The sequence below is a fragment of the Palaemon carinicauda genome, chromosome 18 (assembly GCF_036898095.1).
Source record: "Palaemon carinicauda isolate YSFRI2023 chromosome 18, ASM3689809v2, whole genome shotgun sequence".
NCBI lineage: Eukaryota > Metazoa > Arthropoda > Malacostraca > Decapoda > Palaemonidae > Palaemon > Palaemon carinicauda.
In genome coordinates, this window is record NC_090742.1 from 37308068 (window position 1) to 37328067 (window position 20000).

At 40.2% G+C, this 20000-nt stretch overlaps 1 protein-coding gene across 2 annotated transcripts in view; it reads left to right on the forward strand.

Moving 5' to 3' along the window:
• LOC137657046 (prolyl 4-hydroxylase subunit alpha-1-like) overlaps positions 1–20000 on the forward strand; it is a 107769-nt gene that overhangs the window by 61116 nt on the left and 26653 nt on the right. For both annotated transcript variants that reach the window (XM_068391407.1, XM_068391406.1), the window contains exons 2-4: positions 771–951; positions 10883–11049; positions 11267–11389. In XM_068391407.1, coding sequence (XP_068247508.1) covers positions 809–951; positions 10883–11049; positions 11267–11389 — 433 coding nt within the window. In that variant the 5' untranslated portion in view covers positions 771–808. The remainder of the gene's footprint in view (positions 1–770; positions 952–10882; positions 11050–11266; positions 11390–20000) is intronic.

Here is a 20000-nt window from a genome sequence, read left to right on the forward strand (position 1 = left end):
CATCATCATCATTACTTGCTAAGCTACAACCCTAGTTGGAAAAGCAGGATGCTATAAGCCCAGGGGCCCCAACAGGGAAAATAGCCTAGTGAGGAAAGGAAATAAGGGAAACTAAAATTTTAAGAAGAATAACAACATTAAAATAAATATCTGCTATGTAAACTAAAACAAACTTTAACAAAACCAGAGGGAGAGAAACAAGGCAGAACAGCGTGCCCGAGTGTACCCTCAAGCAAGAGAACTATGGCACTACCCATGACTAGAAAACCATGATTTGATTTTGGAGTGTCCTTCTCCTAGAAGAGCTGCTTACCATAGCTAAAGAGTCTCTTCTACCCTGAACAATCACAGTACAGTAGTTAACCCTTGGGGTGAAGAAAAATTGTTTGGTAATCTCGTTGTAGTCAGGTGTATGAGGACAGAGGAGAATCTGTAAAGAATATGCCAGACTATTCATTAATGTATAGGCAAAGGGAAAGTGTACCGTAACCGGGGAGAAGGATCCAAAGTAGTAATGTCTGGCCAGTCAAAGGACCCCATAACTCTCTAGCGGTAGTATGTATGTATATATATATATATATATATATATATATATATATATATATATATATATATATATATATATATATATATATATGTCTGTATGTGCATGACATTAGATGCATAAAATTAGCTTTTTGTGTAAATGTGAATACGTGCAAAAACTGAATTGAAATTTAAACATCGTTCATCTAGTTTTAACCATCACTAAAGTTAATTTTCTTCGACAGGATTTCTTGTTCTGCTGTTATATTCAAAGTTCTGTGCCATGCAACCAAACGATGGCGCGATGAAGAAGAAGAGGGAAAACATTTTTACCTCAATTCTAATGATCGAAAAGTTATTTACCTTTGACAAGATCGTAGGAGAGACGCTGGAGATGATTCCATCTTGTAATGAACAAGTGAAAAGGTAGGGACGAGAGAAAATCAAATTGTAAGCAGGTTTTATTCTTAATTGTAACTATTCTGTCCATTCCAAGATGGCGTCATTGTCATCTTGTAAGTCTACTACCGTAAGCTGTGTGAAAGCCATCTTGGTTTCATGAACTGAAAGAACAGATTAATCATAAATTTTTAGAAAGTGAAACATACGATGCTTTTAATAAGAATGCAAGATTAGCTTCACATTGTCTCTTGTTTGTTTCGACGGCCAAATGAAATATAAGAAAAGTCATCTTTATTCATCAATATATGATACGTTTAGTTTCTAATATAGAATACTGTTTTAATATCTATGATATTGGTTATTAATTTTAAATCGATCCTATGATTTTCATATTACTATTCATGACTTTGTATTTAGACGTTACATACATTGCAACTTGGAGTCATAACAAAATCTAGTTTTAACATTTCAGAAGCAATTATGATTACCGAATAAAATATGATTCATCACCATGCGCACATTCGAGTGATGACTGCCTGTACTGACGTTCGTCTCCCATAGAATTGTATAGCCTTCTTCTCTAATTCTCTGTCAGGAAACTAGTTGGTCTTTATGCTTCGTATTTCCAACGACCTTGGTGCCTATTATACATTTTGTTACACATTTCTATTTCAATGTGTGACTTGTGAGGATTAAACATCCATTAGCGGTTCGAATTCTACCACTGGAAATAACAGATTTTTCATTATCTTCTATACCGGCGTTTGGCCTTTGCACTGACGAAATATTATAGAAAGAGGTGGATGTGAAAAGTTAAAGAGATTTTTATGGCCCTCACATAGACATGTACAGCATTCTTACTACACATTTATGAGTAGAGTTTGTAGTCCATACATACATACATACATACACTATATATATTTATATATATATATATATATATATATATATATATATATATATGTATATGTATATATATATATATATATATGCATGGCTGTGTTAAACACTTTAGGTATATATATATATATATATATATATATATATATATATATATATATATATATATATATATATATATATATATATATATATATTTATTTTTTTGGGCTCAGGCCATGTCGTCCTGATGGAAGTTCCTAGAGGGTAGCTTCCTAGGGTATATTTGACTACAGTGATATTCCCAGAGAATTTTACCTTAAGGTATCCAGAATTGTAGCTCCTGGAGCGAATATCCCTAAATAAATCTAACTGGGATATCGCATAATATTAGAGGACGTATTCTTGACACGTCACATAGCTATCTTCACCCTGAACAGTATTAACGCTTCGAGGGGTTACAGTGACAAGAATCTGAAACGAGAATGTAAAGAGAGCCGCTCATAAGGAATCTCCTATTCCGTTTCCAGTGTGTATCTGATGAAGGCGGTAGCGCCCTCTTTATTCCTTTTCGTGTAGCTCTACTACTCGGTGTTTTCCCTTGTGTTCTCTCGTTATTTTGGATATAATTCAACATTATGATACCTTCTCCGGCCTCTTCTGCCTCTAGAAAGTTGAGTATTATCTTTACTTTGTATAAATGTAAGCTCTTGTCGTTTTGAATTAAAACAAAAGTGATATTAACGTAAACAAGAGCTGTTGCCTACCGGAGACATCGTGGATGCTGTCGCTCGCTATTTATGGGTCATTTAGTTAGCTAGAGCGACGTTCCCAGTTTTTTATGCTTTAATAATCTAGCTATTTAGCTCCTCTAGGAATGCTTATATGATGCCGTTAGTTTAGTTCGGCGATTTAGGTAACCGATCTTGCCCTTCGCGAGGCTTAGTAGCCTAGGCGTCTGGCCCTAGTACTTTCATGCATGATATAAGTTTTTTCCGAGTGTTATGTTATTGAAGCTATAGGCAAATATTTTATACATGTAAGATATTGTTGAATTTTCTTTCCAAGATGGTATACGAGAGAGTTTCGGTGATTTAGGTAATCGATTCTCACCGCACCTAGGCTAGTAGCGTATGGTACTGTAGTATACTTTCGCACATCCCCAATTGTTCTTTTCTCCTCCGGAGACTAAGTTCAATCCCTCTCTCCCTCTGAGTAAGCCTTAGGCTTAATCCTAGTGGTTCTATCTGAATAATATTCAGGTATAACTATACTAGGATATGTCTGTCCTGACCTGATAACCAGAGTGACTGGTTTTTTGGGTTGGGGCAAAACATCAGAGTTTCTAGTCTGTGGTCTGCTTCTTCCTAGCATAGATAATGAGTTTCCTTTGCTAGGTTAGGTGCAGACACAGAAAGCTTTGCTTCCCTAGTCCACGTCTGAAGGATTCTGTACGAGATGATGCCTTCTTCTAGTGGTCTAGCAGACTGTCCAGTGTTGTTTTTCTCGGGCTGGAGAATGAGTTTTCTCCGTTGCCTAACGAAATATCTTCACCTAACTTTGTTCTGGTTGGGAGGAGGATAGCAAGTATTGCCAGTTTTCCTCCCTAATAGACAACTCTAGGTTAGGATGAGCTTCCCTAACTGCTGAGTGTGTCTCTTGCTAGAACGAAGTTTACAGGACCCTTATCCCTTCCCCCCCTTTTCTCTTTTTTAGTGATGGCCTAGCCATTGCATCTTTGGCCGCAGTCCTACTTCCGTACCTAGAGTAGGTTAGGATGGAGGACCGGCTCTGCTCTCTGCCGGCCGGCAAATACGTGTCGGCTGGCACAGACCCTCTCTTTTGCAGAGTGAACCCCAGACCTCCCTTGGTCTCCCTTCCATGTCCGCCGGTAGAGTCCGGCAGGCTATGGATTCCTTGGAAGCCTGAATGCTACATTCTCCCCTTCCATATGTTCACTCTTTCTTGATGGAAGGTCGTATGGCAATGCCGCCTTATAACCTTACATCCATACTGTTTCTCTGACTAGTGTACCCCTAGCCCGGCTGCCGGCTTTACAGCCGGCAGCCGGGCAGGTGGAGGTTCTCTGGTTCTTAGCCACTGCCGGCAGGCATGGGTATTGCTACCTTAGCCTGCCGGCAGTGGGAACACATCCCGAAATCTGTTGGCCACTACGATTAGCGGCCGGCAGCTGGGTGTTAGTGTTTTCAGCTGCCGGCCGGCAATCATTGCCAGCCAGCACACATTTGCGAACCAGTGACCTGCTGCCTATTAGTTAAAGGTTTTCCTTTGAACTATACAGGGGTAAATGCCGGCCGGCACGTGCCGGCGCGTGCTGGCCGGCACAACAGCATGCGATGTACAGTAGTTACTATTTTTGTTGTGTAGTACACACTGCATTAATAAAACTACAGTACAGAGTTTGTGGTAACACTAAAGTTCTTCCAACATACTTAATGTTATCTCGTACAGCCTTTTGTTGAGACCGTACAATATATAGAAAGTGAGTTCTTTCTGTATTCATTCTATCCCGTATATTAAAACTATTTCAAGGTGTGAACTACACCTTAAATTTCCGTTTAGGAAATTACATAAGGTATTCTAGAATAGAATTAACCTTAGTTTTAATATCTTGGGAGGTTACAGCAATTGGCTGGACAGGAAATACAAGTATGTGTCTTTCCTTCTTTCTTTTAGCTTTACTGTGTAAGCTACATGTTCTAATATAAGTGGAAAGCCTTCTCTTGATACTCATGGATTTTTCTTCTCTTTACAGGAGAACCATCTGAAGTGCGGGAGTGTGTTTTGTAATGTCCGCAGTAAGACCTTCTGTGGACATCAGTTTTGCAGGAGGCACGCAGCATGCGCAGCCTCCAGAGGTGATCTCCGGTATTGGAACCCTCAGGTTTGTACAGTATGTTCTAACCTGATTACCGAGGCTTTTGACAACCCCAAGTCGCATGAGTCAAGGGATGCTGCCAGGGAAAAGTTACGATCCTGGGTGAGGGGTTTTCAGAAAAACACCTCAGGCCCCTACCTTCCAAATGAGAAGATGAGGGCCTACCTTTTCCCTAAAGCATCGGCTAATGCAGTCATTCCTCAGCCTCAGGTGGAGATACCAACTGCCCAGAATTCGGTAGATTCTGAAGTCTCGGCCGCCCTTCAAGACATCCAATTGGACGATAAAATGTCGGAGGTGTCGGATTCCACAGAGAAGGACCTTCTAGGAGAAGGTCAGGAGGAGGAGCTGTCCCAGGCTCCTCAAGTAGAAGAGGAAGAAATCGACGAGGTGTCAGTTACATCGGTTCCGGACCCAGAACCTGTTCCCTCTACATCGTCTGCTATCCCAGATGAACTGGGAAGGACTCTTTCTTCTATTGTTGAGATGATCCAACAAATTCAAAAGAAGAACGATGAGAAGGAAGCTGCAATGAAACTGGAGATACGTAGACTTGCAGCATCACGTGGGCCCCAGAAGCGACTCAACGTGAAGGATGTTCCTTTGTGCTCGGGTACCAATCCTTGGGGGTATGCCGAACACATGCCAATGACAATCGGGAAGATCGTGATATTGGAAAAGTTGGGAGCAATTCCCCTGGAAGAGGTGGAATTTTGGCCCAACAAAGATTCTTACCCGGACTGCTATGTACGCCTTAGGAAGGAGCCAGCCTCAAAGGAGGAGACGGAGCCGAAGGAGGTCATAGTTTTTTACCATAGTAAAGCTCAGGCGTTACTAGCAAGCTCGATGAAAGAGAGGGGCTTCACGAACTCAAAGGTGCCAGCCTTGAGTAAGAAGCTTCCTTCCTTTGTGGCCTCTCCTACCAGAGCCTTTCCCTTCTTGGAAAAGGGATATAAGGCAGCCCTAAAAGCGGTGGAGGCAGGGAAACCATGCCCCTCCTTGGAGGAGTGCAAGCCGTTATCTCTGACCTTGCCCTTGGACCAAGAAGACTGGAAGGACGTACACCTTACCTTCTCTGTCGGGAAGCTGGAAGCTGATATTGCTGAATGTCAGTTTGGTGAGGAACTTCCAAAACTGTCGGAGGTTCTCTTGCGCAGAGAGCAAGAGACAAAGGAAAGACTTGTGGCATCGATGTCGTTGCAAACGACATTAGAAACGATGGCAAGTGACCCCAAGATCCAGGACATGTTCATGATAGTGGCCAAAACTCATCTGGCCACAGTTACGAAGGATCTCTATAGCTTTATTAAAGCTAGGAGAGCCTGTAGAGAGTTCGTGTTCGCCTCGGCTGTGGTGAGGCACGAACCGAGGAAACTGATCTCCTCTCGTATCTGGGATAAAGACCTCTTTCCCAACGAAGTGGTTAAAGAGGTAGTAGACAAGGCCGCCACAGAGAATAGGAACCTTCTCAAAAAAGTGGGGCTTAGATCTTAAGAGAATGTCTTCTTCGGATGAGGGTCCCCAACCCAAGAGGAAGACAAAAAGGCCTAGGCCATCCTCTCGGCCGGCTATACCCTACCGACAGCAACAACAACAACAACTCCCTGTGACCGCGGTGCCTCAGATAATGGCACAACCTCCAACCACGTACCAGCTGGTACCTCAACAAGTGGCGACTCATTCGCTAGTTTTTAACCCAGCCTTCGAAAGGCAGACTTCTTCCTTTCGTTCGAAGGCTAGAGGAACAGCCAGAGGTTCTTCTAGACGCCCTTCAAGGGGAAGGGGATCCAGGGGAGGACGCGGTTAAGGAGGCAAGGCCTCAGGTCCACAACAGCAGAAGTGAGATGCTTCCAGTAGGAGGGAGACTACAGCTATTTAGGGATCGCTGGACCTTCGATCCCTGGGCCCACAACCTAATGAAGAATGGACTAGGTTGGAGCTGGAGCAGTCCTCCACCTCAATTTCCTCAATTCTCCCAACACTCAACCCCCGTTCTGGAAGAATATGTCCGAGAGCTCTTAGACAAGAGTAATCCGGAAAGTTAAGTCCATCAAATTCCAAGGAAGGCTGTTTTGTGTTCCAAAGAAGGACTCAGAAAAACTCAGAGTCATTCTAGACTTGTCGCCACTCAACAAGTTCATAGTGAACTACAAGTTCAGAATGCTCACACTTCAACACATAAGGACCCTACTGCCCAAAAGGGCATATACTGTCTCTAAAGACTTGTCTGATGCTTATTGGCACGTTCCAATTAATCGTCACCTCTCCTACCTAGGCTTCAAGTTACATAGAAAACTTTATGCCTTCAGAGCCATGCCTTTCGAGCTAAACATAGCCCCAAGGATTTTCACGAAGCTCGCGAACGCAGCCGTCCATCAATTACGCCTAAAGAGGGTCCAAGTAGTAGCCTACTTGGACGACTGGCTGGTGTGGGCAGCATCCAGGACAGAATGCATGCAAGCTTCTAAGATAGTGATCCAGTTCCTGGAACATCTGGGATTCAAGATCAACATCAAAAAGTCTCGACTTTCTCCAGCTCAAAAATTTCAGTGGTTGGGAATCCACTGGAATTTGGAGTCACATCGACTTTCCATTCCTGGGAAGAAGAGGAAAGAGATAGCAGGATCTGTCAAGAGACTGTTGAAATCCAAATGGATATCAAGACGCGAACAGGAGAGAGTGCTGGGCTCTCTACAGTTTGCTTCGATAACAGATCCAGTGCTAAGAGCACAGCCAAAGGATGCAACAGGAGTCTGGAGAAAATACGCATCAAACGCGTGAAGAGATCTAATAAGACCACTTCCGACTCGACTGCGAACGCTTCTCAAGCTGTGGTCCAATGCCAAGCAATTGAAGAAATCAATACTTCTTCAACCTCCTCCCCCGTCAGTATCTATCCACACAGACGCTTCAAAGGAAGGCTGGGGAGGTCACTCTCATCAGAAGAGAGTCCAAGGAGCTTGGTCCAATCTTTTCAAGTCATTTCACATCAATTTTCTAGAAGCCATGACAGTACTTCTGACACTAAAGAAAGTATCTCCTCGCCACTCGACCCACATAAGACTGGTTCTAGACAGCGAGGTGATAGTGAGATGCCTGAATCGACAAGGGTCGAGGTCACCTCAAATCAATCAAGTGATGTTGGCCATATTCTGTTTGGCAGAAAGGAAGAAATGGCACCTGTCAGCAGTTCACATTCAAGGGTTCCGCAATGTGACAGCGGACGCTCTATCCAGGTTTACACCAATAGAGTCAGAATGGTCCCTAGACGCAGGATTGTTCTCCTTCATCTCGAGTCAAGTCCCGGAGCTGCATATAGACCTCTTTGCGACGAAAGACAACAAGAAAATAGATCGTTATGTGTCCCCATACGAGGATCCGCTAGCGGAGGCAGTGGACGCTATGTCCCTAGACTGAAACAGATGGTCCAGTATTTATCTGTTCCCTCCGCACAACCTCCTTTTGAAGGTCCTTGACAAACTGAGATCCTTCAAAGGGAAGGCGGCAATAGTGGCCCACAAGTGGCCAAATAGCTTGTGGTTCCCTCTGGCATTGGAACTACGACTAAAATTCGTACCACTACCGGATCTATCCCTGTCTCAGCGAGTACAGAAGTCGACTGTCTTCGCTTCATCACAGAAAACCAGGAACCTACATCTCATGATTTTCTCCCCTTAGTGAGGAGGAAAAAGATTCGGTGTCAAAAGTCTAGATTTTTGAAGGGAACCAGAAGATTATGAGGCTTCAGGGAAGAAGCAGATATCCTCTGTCAAGGCGAAGAAACCAATAGAAATCTCGACAGATTCCTATTCATCATTATTCACTCACCTTCATGAGCAGCCGACACATTACTATTGTTAGAGTGCTTAGAAGGTTTTGAAGTAAAAGTCCTATTTCTGTTTGTACTCGCTTTGGGGGCCAGAGTAAGTGAAACGGCGGTTCTCTCTGGAGAGGAAGGCCACGTCCAGTTCTTGGAGGGAGAACTGAATCTATTTCCAGACCCAACGTTTCTTACCATGAACAAGCTACCCACCAACAGGTGGGGTCCTTAGAGAATCTGCCCTCTGAGAGAAGATGCATCTCTATGTCCAGTGGAGTGCCTAAAGGTCTATCTTCATAGAACTTCAGACTTTATGGGAGGACAGCTGTTCAGAGGAGAAACCTCGGGTTCAAAGTTATCTATAACTAAGGGCGAAACTCACCTGTGTTATTCGCAAAACGAATCCTGACAGTACACCCGCTAGTCATGATCCGAGAAGAGTTGCTTCTTCCATAAAATTTCTTTATTTATATGGACTTTGAACATCTTTGCTCGTACACCGGCTGGTAGTCATCCAAGGTGTTCTTTATGCACTATGCGAAGCAAGTGGAGCAACTCAAGAAGTCTGTGGTAGCAGCAGGTAGAATCCTTTAACCTTCTGTTTTAAATCTGCGAGGAACAGTTTAATTAATTTGGGAGGATTAATTAAGAGGGTGGGTGTGCAGTCACTGTATGTTACTACACACTGAGCGATAGGCCACGAAAGTGTCCTTACGAACTGTTCCATTGACGTTGGTGAACTATAGCATGATACGGACACTTGTGCCAAGCGTTTCTTACACTAGTGTATATAAACAGTATACAGACTGTATCATTATTATTAATAATTTGATTGTAGTGGCAAATCTGTTTCCTATTAGACGAAACAATATTTTCTGTTGACTGTTTTCTTTATGCTTTAATGGATATCATCCACATTTCATAAATTTTATAAATGTTGATCTGATATGTATGTTTTTTAAACCTTAATAAACTAGTTCATAGTGAACCCTGCGTCTTATTCGCCCACACTCATTTTATTAGAAATGTACTGAGCATTAAGATTAAAAGATGGATATTTTTATCATAGTATGTCTTTTAAGATTGTTCCCTGATTCAAGCAAAAATCCACTCACTTTAACCCTTCCTTCGGAAAGGTTGACATTGTACCCTAAGGGGATGGTGGTAGAGATGCAAAATTTGTTCCTATGCGGATACAACTGTTATCCAATAGTTAATAAGAGTAAACATATTGGGGGATATGTCAGGAATTCATACTGACATTGGTGACTCTTATACAAACTTTGCTTTATAATGTATAGGGCGAGACCACTATACAAGCTTGTCATTTTGTCATCCATAGTTATTATGTACTCCTCGAGACTTTTTCCAGAGTCTAGTACGACTCCTCCCTGTAGGGGCCAGGAAGCACTAACATAGTTCATGCTTAGATGAAATGATGTATGACGGTAACATCATAGGTCTCTAGGTCTAGATGGACCAGGAAAATACTTTCTTGAGAGTACGGCACCGGTTGAGAATCCACAGATACAGTAATGCTCTGGTAAACTTCCATCAGGACGACATGGCCTGAGCCCAAAAAACGTATTTTGAGCGAAGCGAAAAATCTATTTTTGGGTGAGGTAGCCATGTCGTCCTGATGGACCCGCCTTTCCTTTTATTGTAAAAGGGCTTATTGAGCCCTCCCTATAATACAGTATCTGTAGCACCTCGTATATCGCTACAAGGAATAAAGAGGGCGCTACCGCCTTCATCAGATACACACTGGAAACGGAATAGGAGAGATTCCTTATGAGCGGCTCTCTTTTCATTCCCATTTCAGATTCTTGTCACTGTAACCCCTCGAAGCGTTAATACTGTTCGGGGTGAAGATAGCTAAGGGACGTGTCAAGAATACGTCCTCTGATATTATGCGATATCCCTGTTAGATTTATTTAGGGATATTCGCTTCAGGAATAAAATTCTGGATACCTTAAGGTAAAATTCTCTTGGAATATCACTGTAGTCAAATATACCCTTGGAAGCTACCCTTTAGGAACTTCCATCAGGGCGACATGGCTACCTCACCCAAAAATAGATTTTTCGCTTCGCTCAAAATCCGTTATTTATATATATATATATATATATATATATATATATATATATATATGTGTGTGTGTGTGTGTGTGTATATGTATATATATATATATATATATATATATATATATATATATATATATATATATATATATATATGTGTGTGTGTGTGTGTGTATATGTATATATATATATATATATATATATATATATATATATATTATATATATATATATATATATATATATATATATATATATATGTAAACACATATATTTCAGCTACCTGGAGTCCTACAACTGGCTGGCTTCTGACTTAAAAAAGGGCAACAGCGTAAATAGAGCTTCAATGAAAGGTCACGCTCTGCATGTTTATACGGTCTTTAAAAGACTGACCTTCTTTTACGCGAGTATTCGAGGGATCTTCAATTCCATTAATACTGATGCTGGTAAATATAGCTTTCATTTTATCTTTATAGATTTAATATCGGTTGGATGTGTTCAATTTGCTCTTCATGAGAAAATAATGTATTGGTTTAAAGTTTGTATGATGGTTCTCTCTTAGTTTTTTTTTTTTTTTTTTTTTTAATGGCTCTTCTGTATATAGCAACGTGATAATGGAATATTTCATGGATTATCTTGCCACTTTGTCTTCTCTCCCAACAGACCCCATCTGCAAAGACCGGCTGGAACATTGCGGTAACTGGAAATTCGAAGGGTTTTGCGAGAACAACTATCTATTTATGATCAACTACTGCCCCGAGACCTGTGGACTTTGTGGATTGCTCGGTTAGTAGCCTTTACGTTCCATCGTTATGAAGTATTTACGGTTTATTTTTTTAAGAAATACGATGTACGTATCACTGACAATTTTAACTTTGATTGTTCCGAAATTAGTTTATAGGCATATATATATATATATATATATATATATATATATATATATATATATATATGTATATGTATATATGTATATGTATATGTATATATATATATATATATATATATATATATATATATATATATATACATATATATATATGTATATATATGTATATATTTACATATATATAATATATATATATAAAGAATGTCTGTGGTGTATATATACATACATATATAAGCATATATATGCATTATGCACATATATATGTGTGCATGTATGTATATATGCATATGATTATCTGTATAGCTTTAAATCATATATATATATATATATATATATATATATATATATATATATATATATATATATATATATATATATATATATATATATGTATGTATATATATACATATATATAAATAAGTATGTATATATATACATATATATATATATATATATATATATATATATATATATATATATATATATTTGTAAATGAGAACAGCAAAGAATTATTCCCATTTGAACCTGTCAGTCATGGCCTCTATCTACACGTCATTCCGATAATGGTTCTCAGTTGTGGCAGATGTTCGCAAGATAATGATCAACGGAAATTACTCATGTCTGAAGCCTTAGGGGGCCCATGGAAGCTCATCAAATGTAATTTTTAGTAACGATTGTTTTTTCAAGTCAATAAATTTCATTTGTATGTTATTAGGCATCATCGTCGTTTGTTGATCTGTAAAGGAAAATGGTTTTATGAATGCGAGTATGCTGTGTTCTTATTTAGCCAAAATGTGAAAATGGCTTTCAAATTACGCTTGCAATAACTTAGTTTCGCAAATATATATTGTCAAATGACCATTACGAAAAAAGATTAGAATTCTCACTTTCTGAGAGGTGAAAAAATTCAACTTAACTTAATATTATCAGAATCAATTTGTGCATTGCCTGTAGTTTTAAATCTAGATAATGGGCACGTCTGGTAGCATCAACTAAAAAGGCCAACTCAAATAGCCAGTTGTTATCATTTAAATATTTTCTTTCTTCATGTAGGCTACTTCATTCTTCTCTTCTAGCACTATATGCAAACATAATTATAAGCAGGGGGGCGGGGGGGGGGGGGGGGGGGGGGGCTATAGGGGCCCCCCCACTTTTTTGCTGAAAATATGCTTTTAAACATTCAGATTTACATTTGGTAAATGCATTTCATCTCTGGCAACAGCTCTTGTACAGTCTCACCCTCCCACCCCACTCCCGCCACGTAAGGATCATGTTAGTACCCAGCATCATAGTTTCACTGTCCCGTACGTCACTCGTCACTCGCTTAGTTTTAGAGAGAGCAGCCCCAATATTGGTAATCAAGCCACTTAAAACGTTTGACCCCAGTGCATACCGTGCAAACTTATGTTAATCCATCCATCATTAGGCTACCAAACACTATTATAGTAACAAACTACATTATTGATACGCAGTAATTGTGGAGAATTTTTTAGTGTTATGTGTTCTGAGTGGGAACTTAGTCCGGGAAAGTCTCCTTATAACAGTTACATAAAGTTCAACAGGGGAGGATATGAGCACTTACTCTCGGGGCACAAACACCCTGCTAATACTTTACTGTCACAATTCACAAACCATCACTCTCAAATACAAAAGTGAAATTTACTGTCCAGAGGCCGGAGTACTCCACACGTAGGATTAACAAAGATTTATGGCCTACTCTAGCTTTGTCAGGTCTATAGTCATCTCATTCTCAGGCTCTGTTCTGGCTCCGTCCCAGCTACCCCAATGAAATGCTGGACAGTTATTTTACGTTAATGTAATCAGACAAAATCCAAAATGGGAGCAGTGATGTAAAGTAGTTTAAAAGTTTATAAAGATAAGGATCTTTACCTTCGAAGCAAATATATTAATGGAAAGTTTCTCGCTGTTACCACCTATAGACTTACTCTTCAAATATTGGGTATTTTGTCCCGTGATCAATTATTCATTTCACACATTAAAATAAATGAGGGAGCAAAAATACTAAAGAGGTTTAATTAACCTAATATTGATTTATTCACAAATTTACATTAAAACAAAACGGACATCTTAACATCACAAAAATGGAATAATAAAGAGAATGCAAATTAAAAGCAATTCAAAATTATAAAGATGATGGTTTAGACACGCGGTCTGCAATAATCAAAATCAAAATGGGGTCTGGCACGTGGCACACGTGACCCAGAGACTATTTTAGTCTCAAAAGGCAAAAATTGTATAGAAAAAAATATATACACACAATCCCACCGCACACAGTCCGAATATTGTAATTAGCCAGGTTCCCTATAAAGTTAAAATTAGTCTAAGCTAATAAAAAATGGGGGAAAACTAAATGGCCATTGATGTAGTACCTGCACTCCTTTGAAGATTAGTCCTATGCCCGTGGTGGCTGTTGACCTGATTGTTGCACTAATGGGCACGTTGCACTCTTTTCTGGCCCACCCCAAGAATCCTTTTTCTGGTAATATGGTTCCCAGGTTCCGCTCCTTCACAGTCTCCAGCCGGCAGCCACAGGACTCCTTGGTGAGTCACGTTTTGGGAGAGAGAGGGGGGGGGTGAGCCAGAAGTGCACGGATTAACTACTGACCGGGCCGGTCACTCGGTCACGACAGCTTCTTGATGAATGGGGTCGACTCTACGGTCGAAGAGATCACCTGGATTCACCTTTCCAGACAGGTGAGGAGCTTGATGCGCACGGTAATCCATTGGGGTTGCCATATCGGGACTTCAGGACAGGGCAATATATTGTTGCAAGGAGTGCAGAGGAGGCAGGATTTTGTACTAAATACTCAGATAAATCTTGCTGCTCTTAGGGAGGTCATATATACAATAATCATACCTATTCTGGCTTGCTAAAAATAATATTTTAAATGATTAATTAGCAATGGACTGGTACGATGGGCATACATCTTAAAATTAACAAACCTTAATTGGTATTGAGAAATATAAGATGCATTAATTCAGCAGTATTGGAATTTATTTAAAATGTGCAGTTTAGGAATTTAATCTCGACCCATGTAGTTAAGGAAAGAACCAACATACGCCGTGGTTACACTAAGGCCCTCTAACGTGCGTATCTACGCTGTGACGTCACGAGCATGGCGTGCGCCACTGTCAACAAGTTTAGGTTAATCCTCCCTATGTTTCGTTAAAGAAAATTGAATGTAGGAGAGAATGTTTAAGGGGTAGCTATAGTATTAGTAGAAGAGAGCTAAAAATACGATTAAAAGAAGAAGAGTGAAGAAAATTCTTCACACCCTGGGGATAAAGGGGAGAAAAAAGGGAGAGGGGTTAGTTCCGGCAAATGTGATTCAACTAATTGTTAGTATGAGTGAGATAAGCTTACTGGCTGAGTGATGAGTGAAGTTGTTCTTCACATCAACGTCCGTTTAAAGTTAACAAAACGCTGTTGGCGTTAATTAAAATCAATCGAGTCAAAGTTATGCTTTCACGTGAATTTGGGGAATATTGAACCACGCAGGCAATGCTTCACGGAAGCGTTAAGATAAGTAAACAATCAGTGTTAACTTTAAGCGTACGATGGAATGGTAATTAAACGATTAAAAATACTCAATTCTTCCCACCCTAGGGGTACGGATAGAGCAAACAAAACGTAAGCCAATTACGGTCGAGTTCAGCAACAAGTCCAGCCAATGGTTAATTAAAAATTATGGGGGGGAATCCCAATCCCGGTCTGACACCCAACGTTTTACATGAAATGATTTTACATATAAAGTGACTGGCATGATCGTGATGAAAGCTTTGAATTCGTCGAGTGACAAAGGGAGAAAAGTTACCTTATTCTCAGCGTTAAAATTTGAAAAATTATCTGACTCTAGTTTGAATGACAAAGTGAGACGAACTAGGTCCATGGGGACATCGTATTTCTGACAACTAAGGTCTTGGATGTCATCTTCAAGGGAAATGTTTGCAAGGTGAACATTAAAAACAAAGCTTATATTCAGCACGAGCTGAAGGATGTCAGGGGGATTATAGCAACATGACAAGTTGTCAAGGCAAAAATTAAATTCACGCTTTGAAGTTAAAGCAAGGGATTGGCTGAAAAAAATGCTGCTGAATGACTTGGCAATAATAATAAATGCTTACAGTTGCGCCATATAAAAGTGAATGAAAATAATGAATGGCGTTCAATGTACCGTTATCCTTAAGCAAGGTGAATCGTAGACAGGCTCTAATCTCCGGTGCTAGGTCTACATGTGTGACCTTCGCTAAATCCGCCGTCAGTGCACAAGGTTCATTTCTGACTGCTAAGGTCTTAACCTTGCGATCACGCGCATTATTCTGAGAGCGGGTTTCGAATCCTAACGGGGATGTTTTAGCATCAACACGGGTTAGAGCGTAAGTTACGGGCTTAAGAACTGGACAGTCAGGCAACGTGAGCACTGGTCCATGTGATGGTACGGTTTTAATGACTGACTTTACCGGTGTAGGCCTCTGCTGGCCTTCAAGCACGCGGTTAGGTTGAGTGGTATTTGCGCTACCAGTTGGGGGGTCCATATTAAGACTGTGAATGAGTTTTTCTCCGGGACAGACTGTCACCGGCGACAAAGACAAAGGGGGTTGAGGGTGATCAAACGCGGGTGGCTTAAGGTTCGGAGATGAGGACGGAGCACGTGGGACTGACACAAACTCACTAATCGTATGCCGTGTTGGCAACATAGTATTGGAATGTGACGATTGAACAGGTTGGGGAGTTGTTGCAAAATTAATTACATTGTGCTTTACTGCCAAGACATTAAAGGGATCAACTAGGGGATCGTTAATAACAGTTACAACAGGACGTGTCACTGAAGGTGTCGCCTTTGAAAAAGAATTAGACTGATTAGCTTTAATAGTTAAATTGGGATGAGCCATGAGGCTATTAAAGGCAATTTCAACTTTACTCGAACAGGCAGCAAGCACGGGATAATTTAATTTAACAATAGGATGGTCGTAATGACGTCTCCAAAAAGTCTTGTAATTAAAAAGTTCATCTCTTACTTTACTAATAAGGTTTTTAAAATGATTTACGGCTTCTGAACCCATGCTGGGAAAATCTACAGAAGCAAGAGCATGAAGTGCTAGGTCTGCGTCCTCACACACAAAGGTGAACGTCAACTCCTGTTCCTTAAGCCTAGCGTTAATCTCCTCGGGGCTAAGCGTTTCCGCCTTAGGCGGTGGAGGGTTGTTTACGTTAAACATGAAGTCCGCCATCTTGGAATGACTACGTTTGATGAACGGATTCGTAAAACAAAACAAAGGGTAACTGAATTTTAAAGGAATGTAAAAATGAAACTTTACAATTTCACAAGGTTGATAATTGAACATTTGAATTTACTCATGATGAGAAAAAATGGTTAAATGACAACACAAAGGTAAATAACAAAATTACTTTAAAATTCAAATTGACTGGGGCCTAACAAAGCAGACGATGCCCAGGTCATGTGACGTTAAACACTTTACTAAAATGAATTATATACGCACGTGGCGATAATGACTAATTAATTTACTTAAAAGTAGAACATTAGAAAGCACATGGGCTTATGAATGCAAAGATTCAAGTTAAAAGTTAAAATAACAGGTCGAGGCTGACACTGTTGTGACGATTTCACAATTACGGGCGCACAAAGACGACCACTGAACTACTCAAAATGTAGATTGGCGCACAAGGCAGCGACTTTAAAGAGCACTCTCGTGGAGGCTAAACAAATATAAAATTTCCCTCACGCGGAGGTAAAACAAAAATATCCTCGCTAAAGGACAAAAACAATATTTCCTCGCTAAAGGAAATTAAATGAACTACACGAAGTAATTCACTTACGGTAGCAAACAATTATGCACCCTTAGTTTGGGCTGTAGACAAGATCCGCCATCTCGGAACAAACACGTGGAATGAAACGGACTTGGTTGAAATTAAGTTTCTACGTTACTCGTAAGAAGACTTAAAATTATGTTATGCCAATTCGCTCTTTAGGACAAGGACATGTGCTAGGTATACGGGAAACGTTAGTTAGAAAAGTTAATGTTGGTTAGGGAAGGTAAACGACACAAAGGAAGGTAGACCAAGGTACAAAATGTTACAAATTAGATGCTTAGCTAGCAAAATTAGTTGACAGGACGAGTACACCGGCGCTCTAGCTGAGCAGTAAACACGGGCGTCTGAACAACAAAAAACCCTTAGTTCAAGTAGCTTAGAACTTTCTGGTATAAGTGGATTCCGCCACACGTGGGTGAACGGATCCGAGACAAAGTGAAGTTCCTACGACAAATTCTAGTCTTTCTGTAGAGAACATTCAAGCAACAAATTAACCTGGTTACGTAGCTCTTTCCTTAAACACGTGGTCGATACAAAAAGATCCTGTTGATTACCAATTTCTCTTCCCAATTAATGTCTGGGCTTTACACATTCGACAAACTGGCTGTGTGCGTGTGGGTAAGTGATATAGCGAGTTACTATATGCTTAATCAAGCTGATTAATTACGTTAATGCTTCACAAGTCAAAGGTAAAAGATCCGGTTCGAAGGACCACTCGTGTGGAGAATTTTTTAATGGTTATGTGTTCTGAGTGGGAACTTAGTCCGGGAAAGTCTCCTTATAACAGTTACATAAAGTTCAACAGGGGAGGATATGAGCACTTACTCTCGGGGCACAAACACCCTGCTAATACTTTACTGTCACAATTCACAAACCATCACTCTCAAATACAAAAGTGAAATTTACTGTCCAGAGGCCGGAGTACTCCACACGTAGGATTAACAAAAATTTATGGCCTACTCTAGCTTTGTCAGGTCTATAGTCATCTCATTTTCAGGCTCTGTTCCGGCTCCGTCCCAGCTACCCCAATGAAATGCTGGACAGTTATTTTACGTTAATGTAATCAGACAAAATCCAAAATGGGAGCAGTGATGTAAAGTAGTTTAAAAGTTTATAAAGATAAGGATCTTTACCTTCGAAGCAAATATATTAATGCAAAGTTTCTCGCTGTTACCACCTGTAGACTTACTCTTCAAATATTGGGTATTTTGTCCCGTGATCAATTATTCATTTCACACATTAAAATAAATGAGGGAGCAAAAATACTAAAGAGGTTTAATTAACCTAATATTGATTTATTCACATTTACATTAAAACAAAACGGACATCTTAACATCACAAAAATGTAATAATAAAGAGAATGCAAATTAAAAGCAATTCAAAATTATAAAGATGATGGTTTAGACACGCGGTCTGCAATAATCAAAATCAAAATGGGGTCTGGCACGTGGCACACGTGACCCAGAGACTATGTTAGTCTCAAAAGGCAAAAATTGTATAGAAAAAAATATATACACACAATCCCACCGCACACAGTCCGAATATTGTAATTAGCCAGGTTCCCTATAAAGTTAAAATTAGTCTAAGCTAATAAAAAATGGGGGAAAACTAAATGGCCATTGATGTAGTACCTGCACTCCTTTGAAGATTAGTCCTATGCCCGTGGTGGCTGTTGACCTGATTGTTGCACTAATGGGCACGTTGCACTCTTTTCTGGCCCACCCCAAGAATCCTTTTTCTGGTAATATGGTTCCCAGGTTCCGCTCCTTCACAGTCTCCAGCCGGCAGCCACAGGACTCCTTGGTGAGTCACGTTTTGGGAGAGAGAGGGGGGGGGGGGTGAGCCAGAAGTGCACGGATTAACTACTGACCGGGCCGGTCACTCGGTCACGACAGCTTCTTGATGAATGGGGTCGACTCTACGGTCGAAGAGATCACCTGGCTTCACCTTTCCAGACAGGTGAGGAGCTTGATGCGCACGGTAATCCATCGGGGTTGCCATATCGGGACTTCAGGACAGGGCAATATATTGTTGCAAGGAGTGCAGAGGAGGCAGGATTTTGTACTAAATACTCAGATAAATCTTGCTGCTCTGAGGGAGGTTATATATACAATAATCATACCTATTCTGGCTTGCTAAAAATAATATTTTAAATGATTAATTATCAATGGACTGGTACGATGGGCATACATCTTAAAATTAACAAACCTTAATTGGTATTGAGAAATATAAGATGCATTAATTCAGCAGTATTGGAATTTATTTAAAATGTGCAGTTTAGGAATTTAATCTCGACCCATGTAGTTAAGGAAAGAACCAACATACGCCGTGGTTACACTAAGGCCCTCTAACGTGCGTATCTACGCTGTGACGTCACGAGCATGGCGTGCGCCACTGTCAACAAGTTTAGGTTAGTCCTCCCTATGTTTCGTTAAAGAAAATTGAATGTAGGAGAGAATGTTTAAGGGGTAGCTATAGTATTAGTAGAAGAGAGCTAAAAATAAGATTAAAAGAAGAAGAGTGAAGAAAATTCTTCACAGTAATAAATTGAAAACATGACACACGCGAACACATGTAGTTGACGAATATCACACAAATAAACATATGCATGAATGTATATATATATATATATATATATATATATATATATATATATA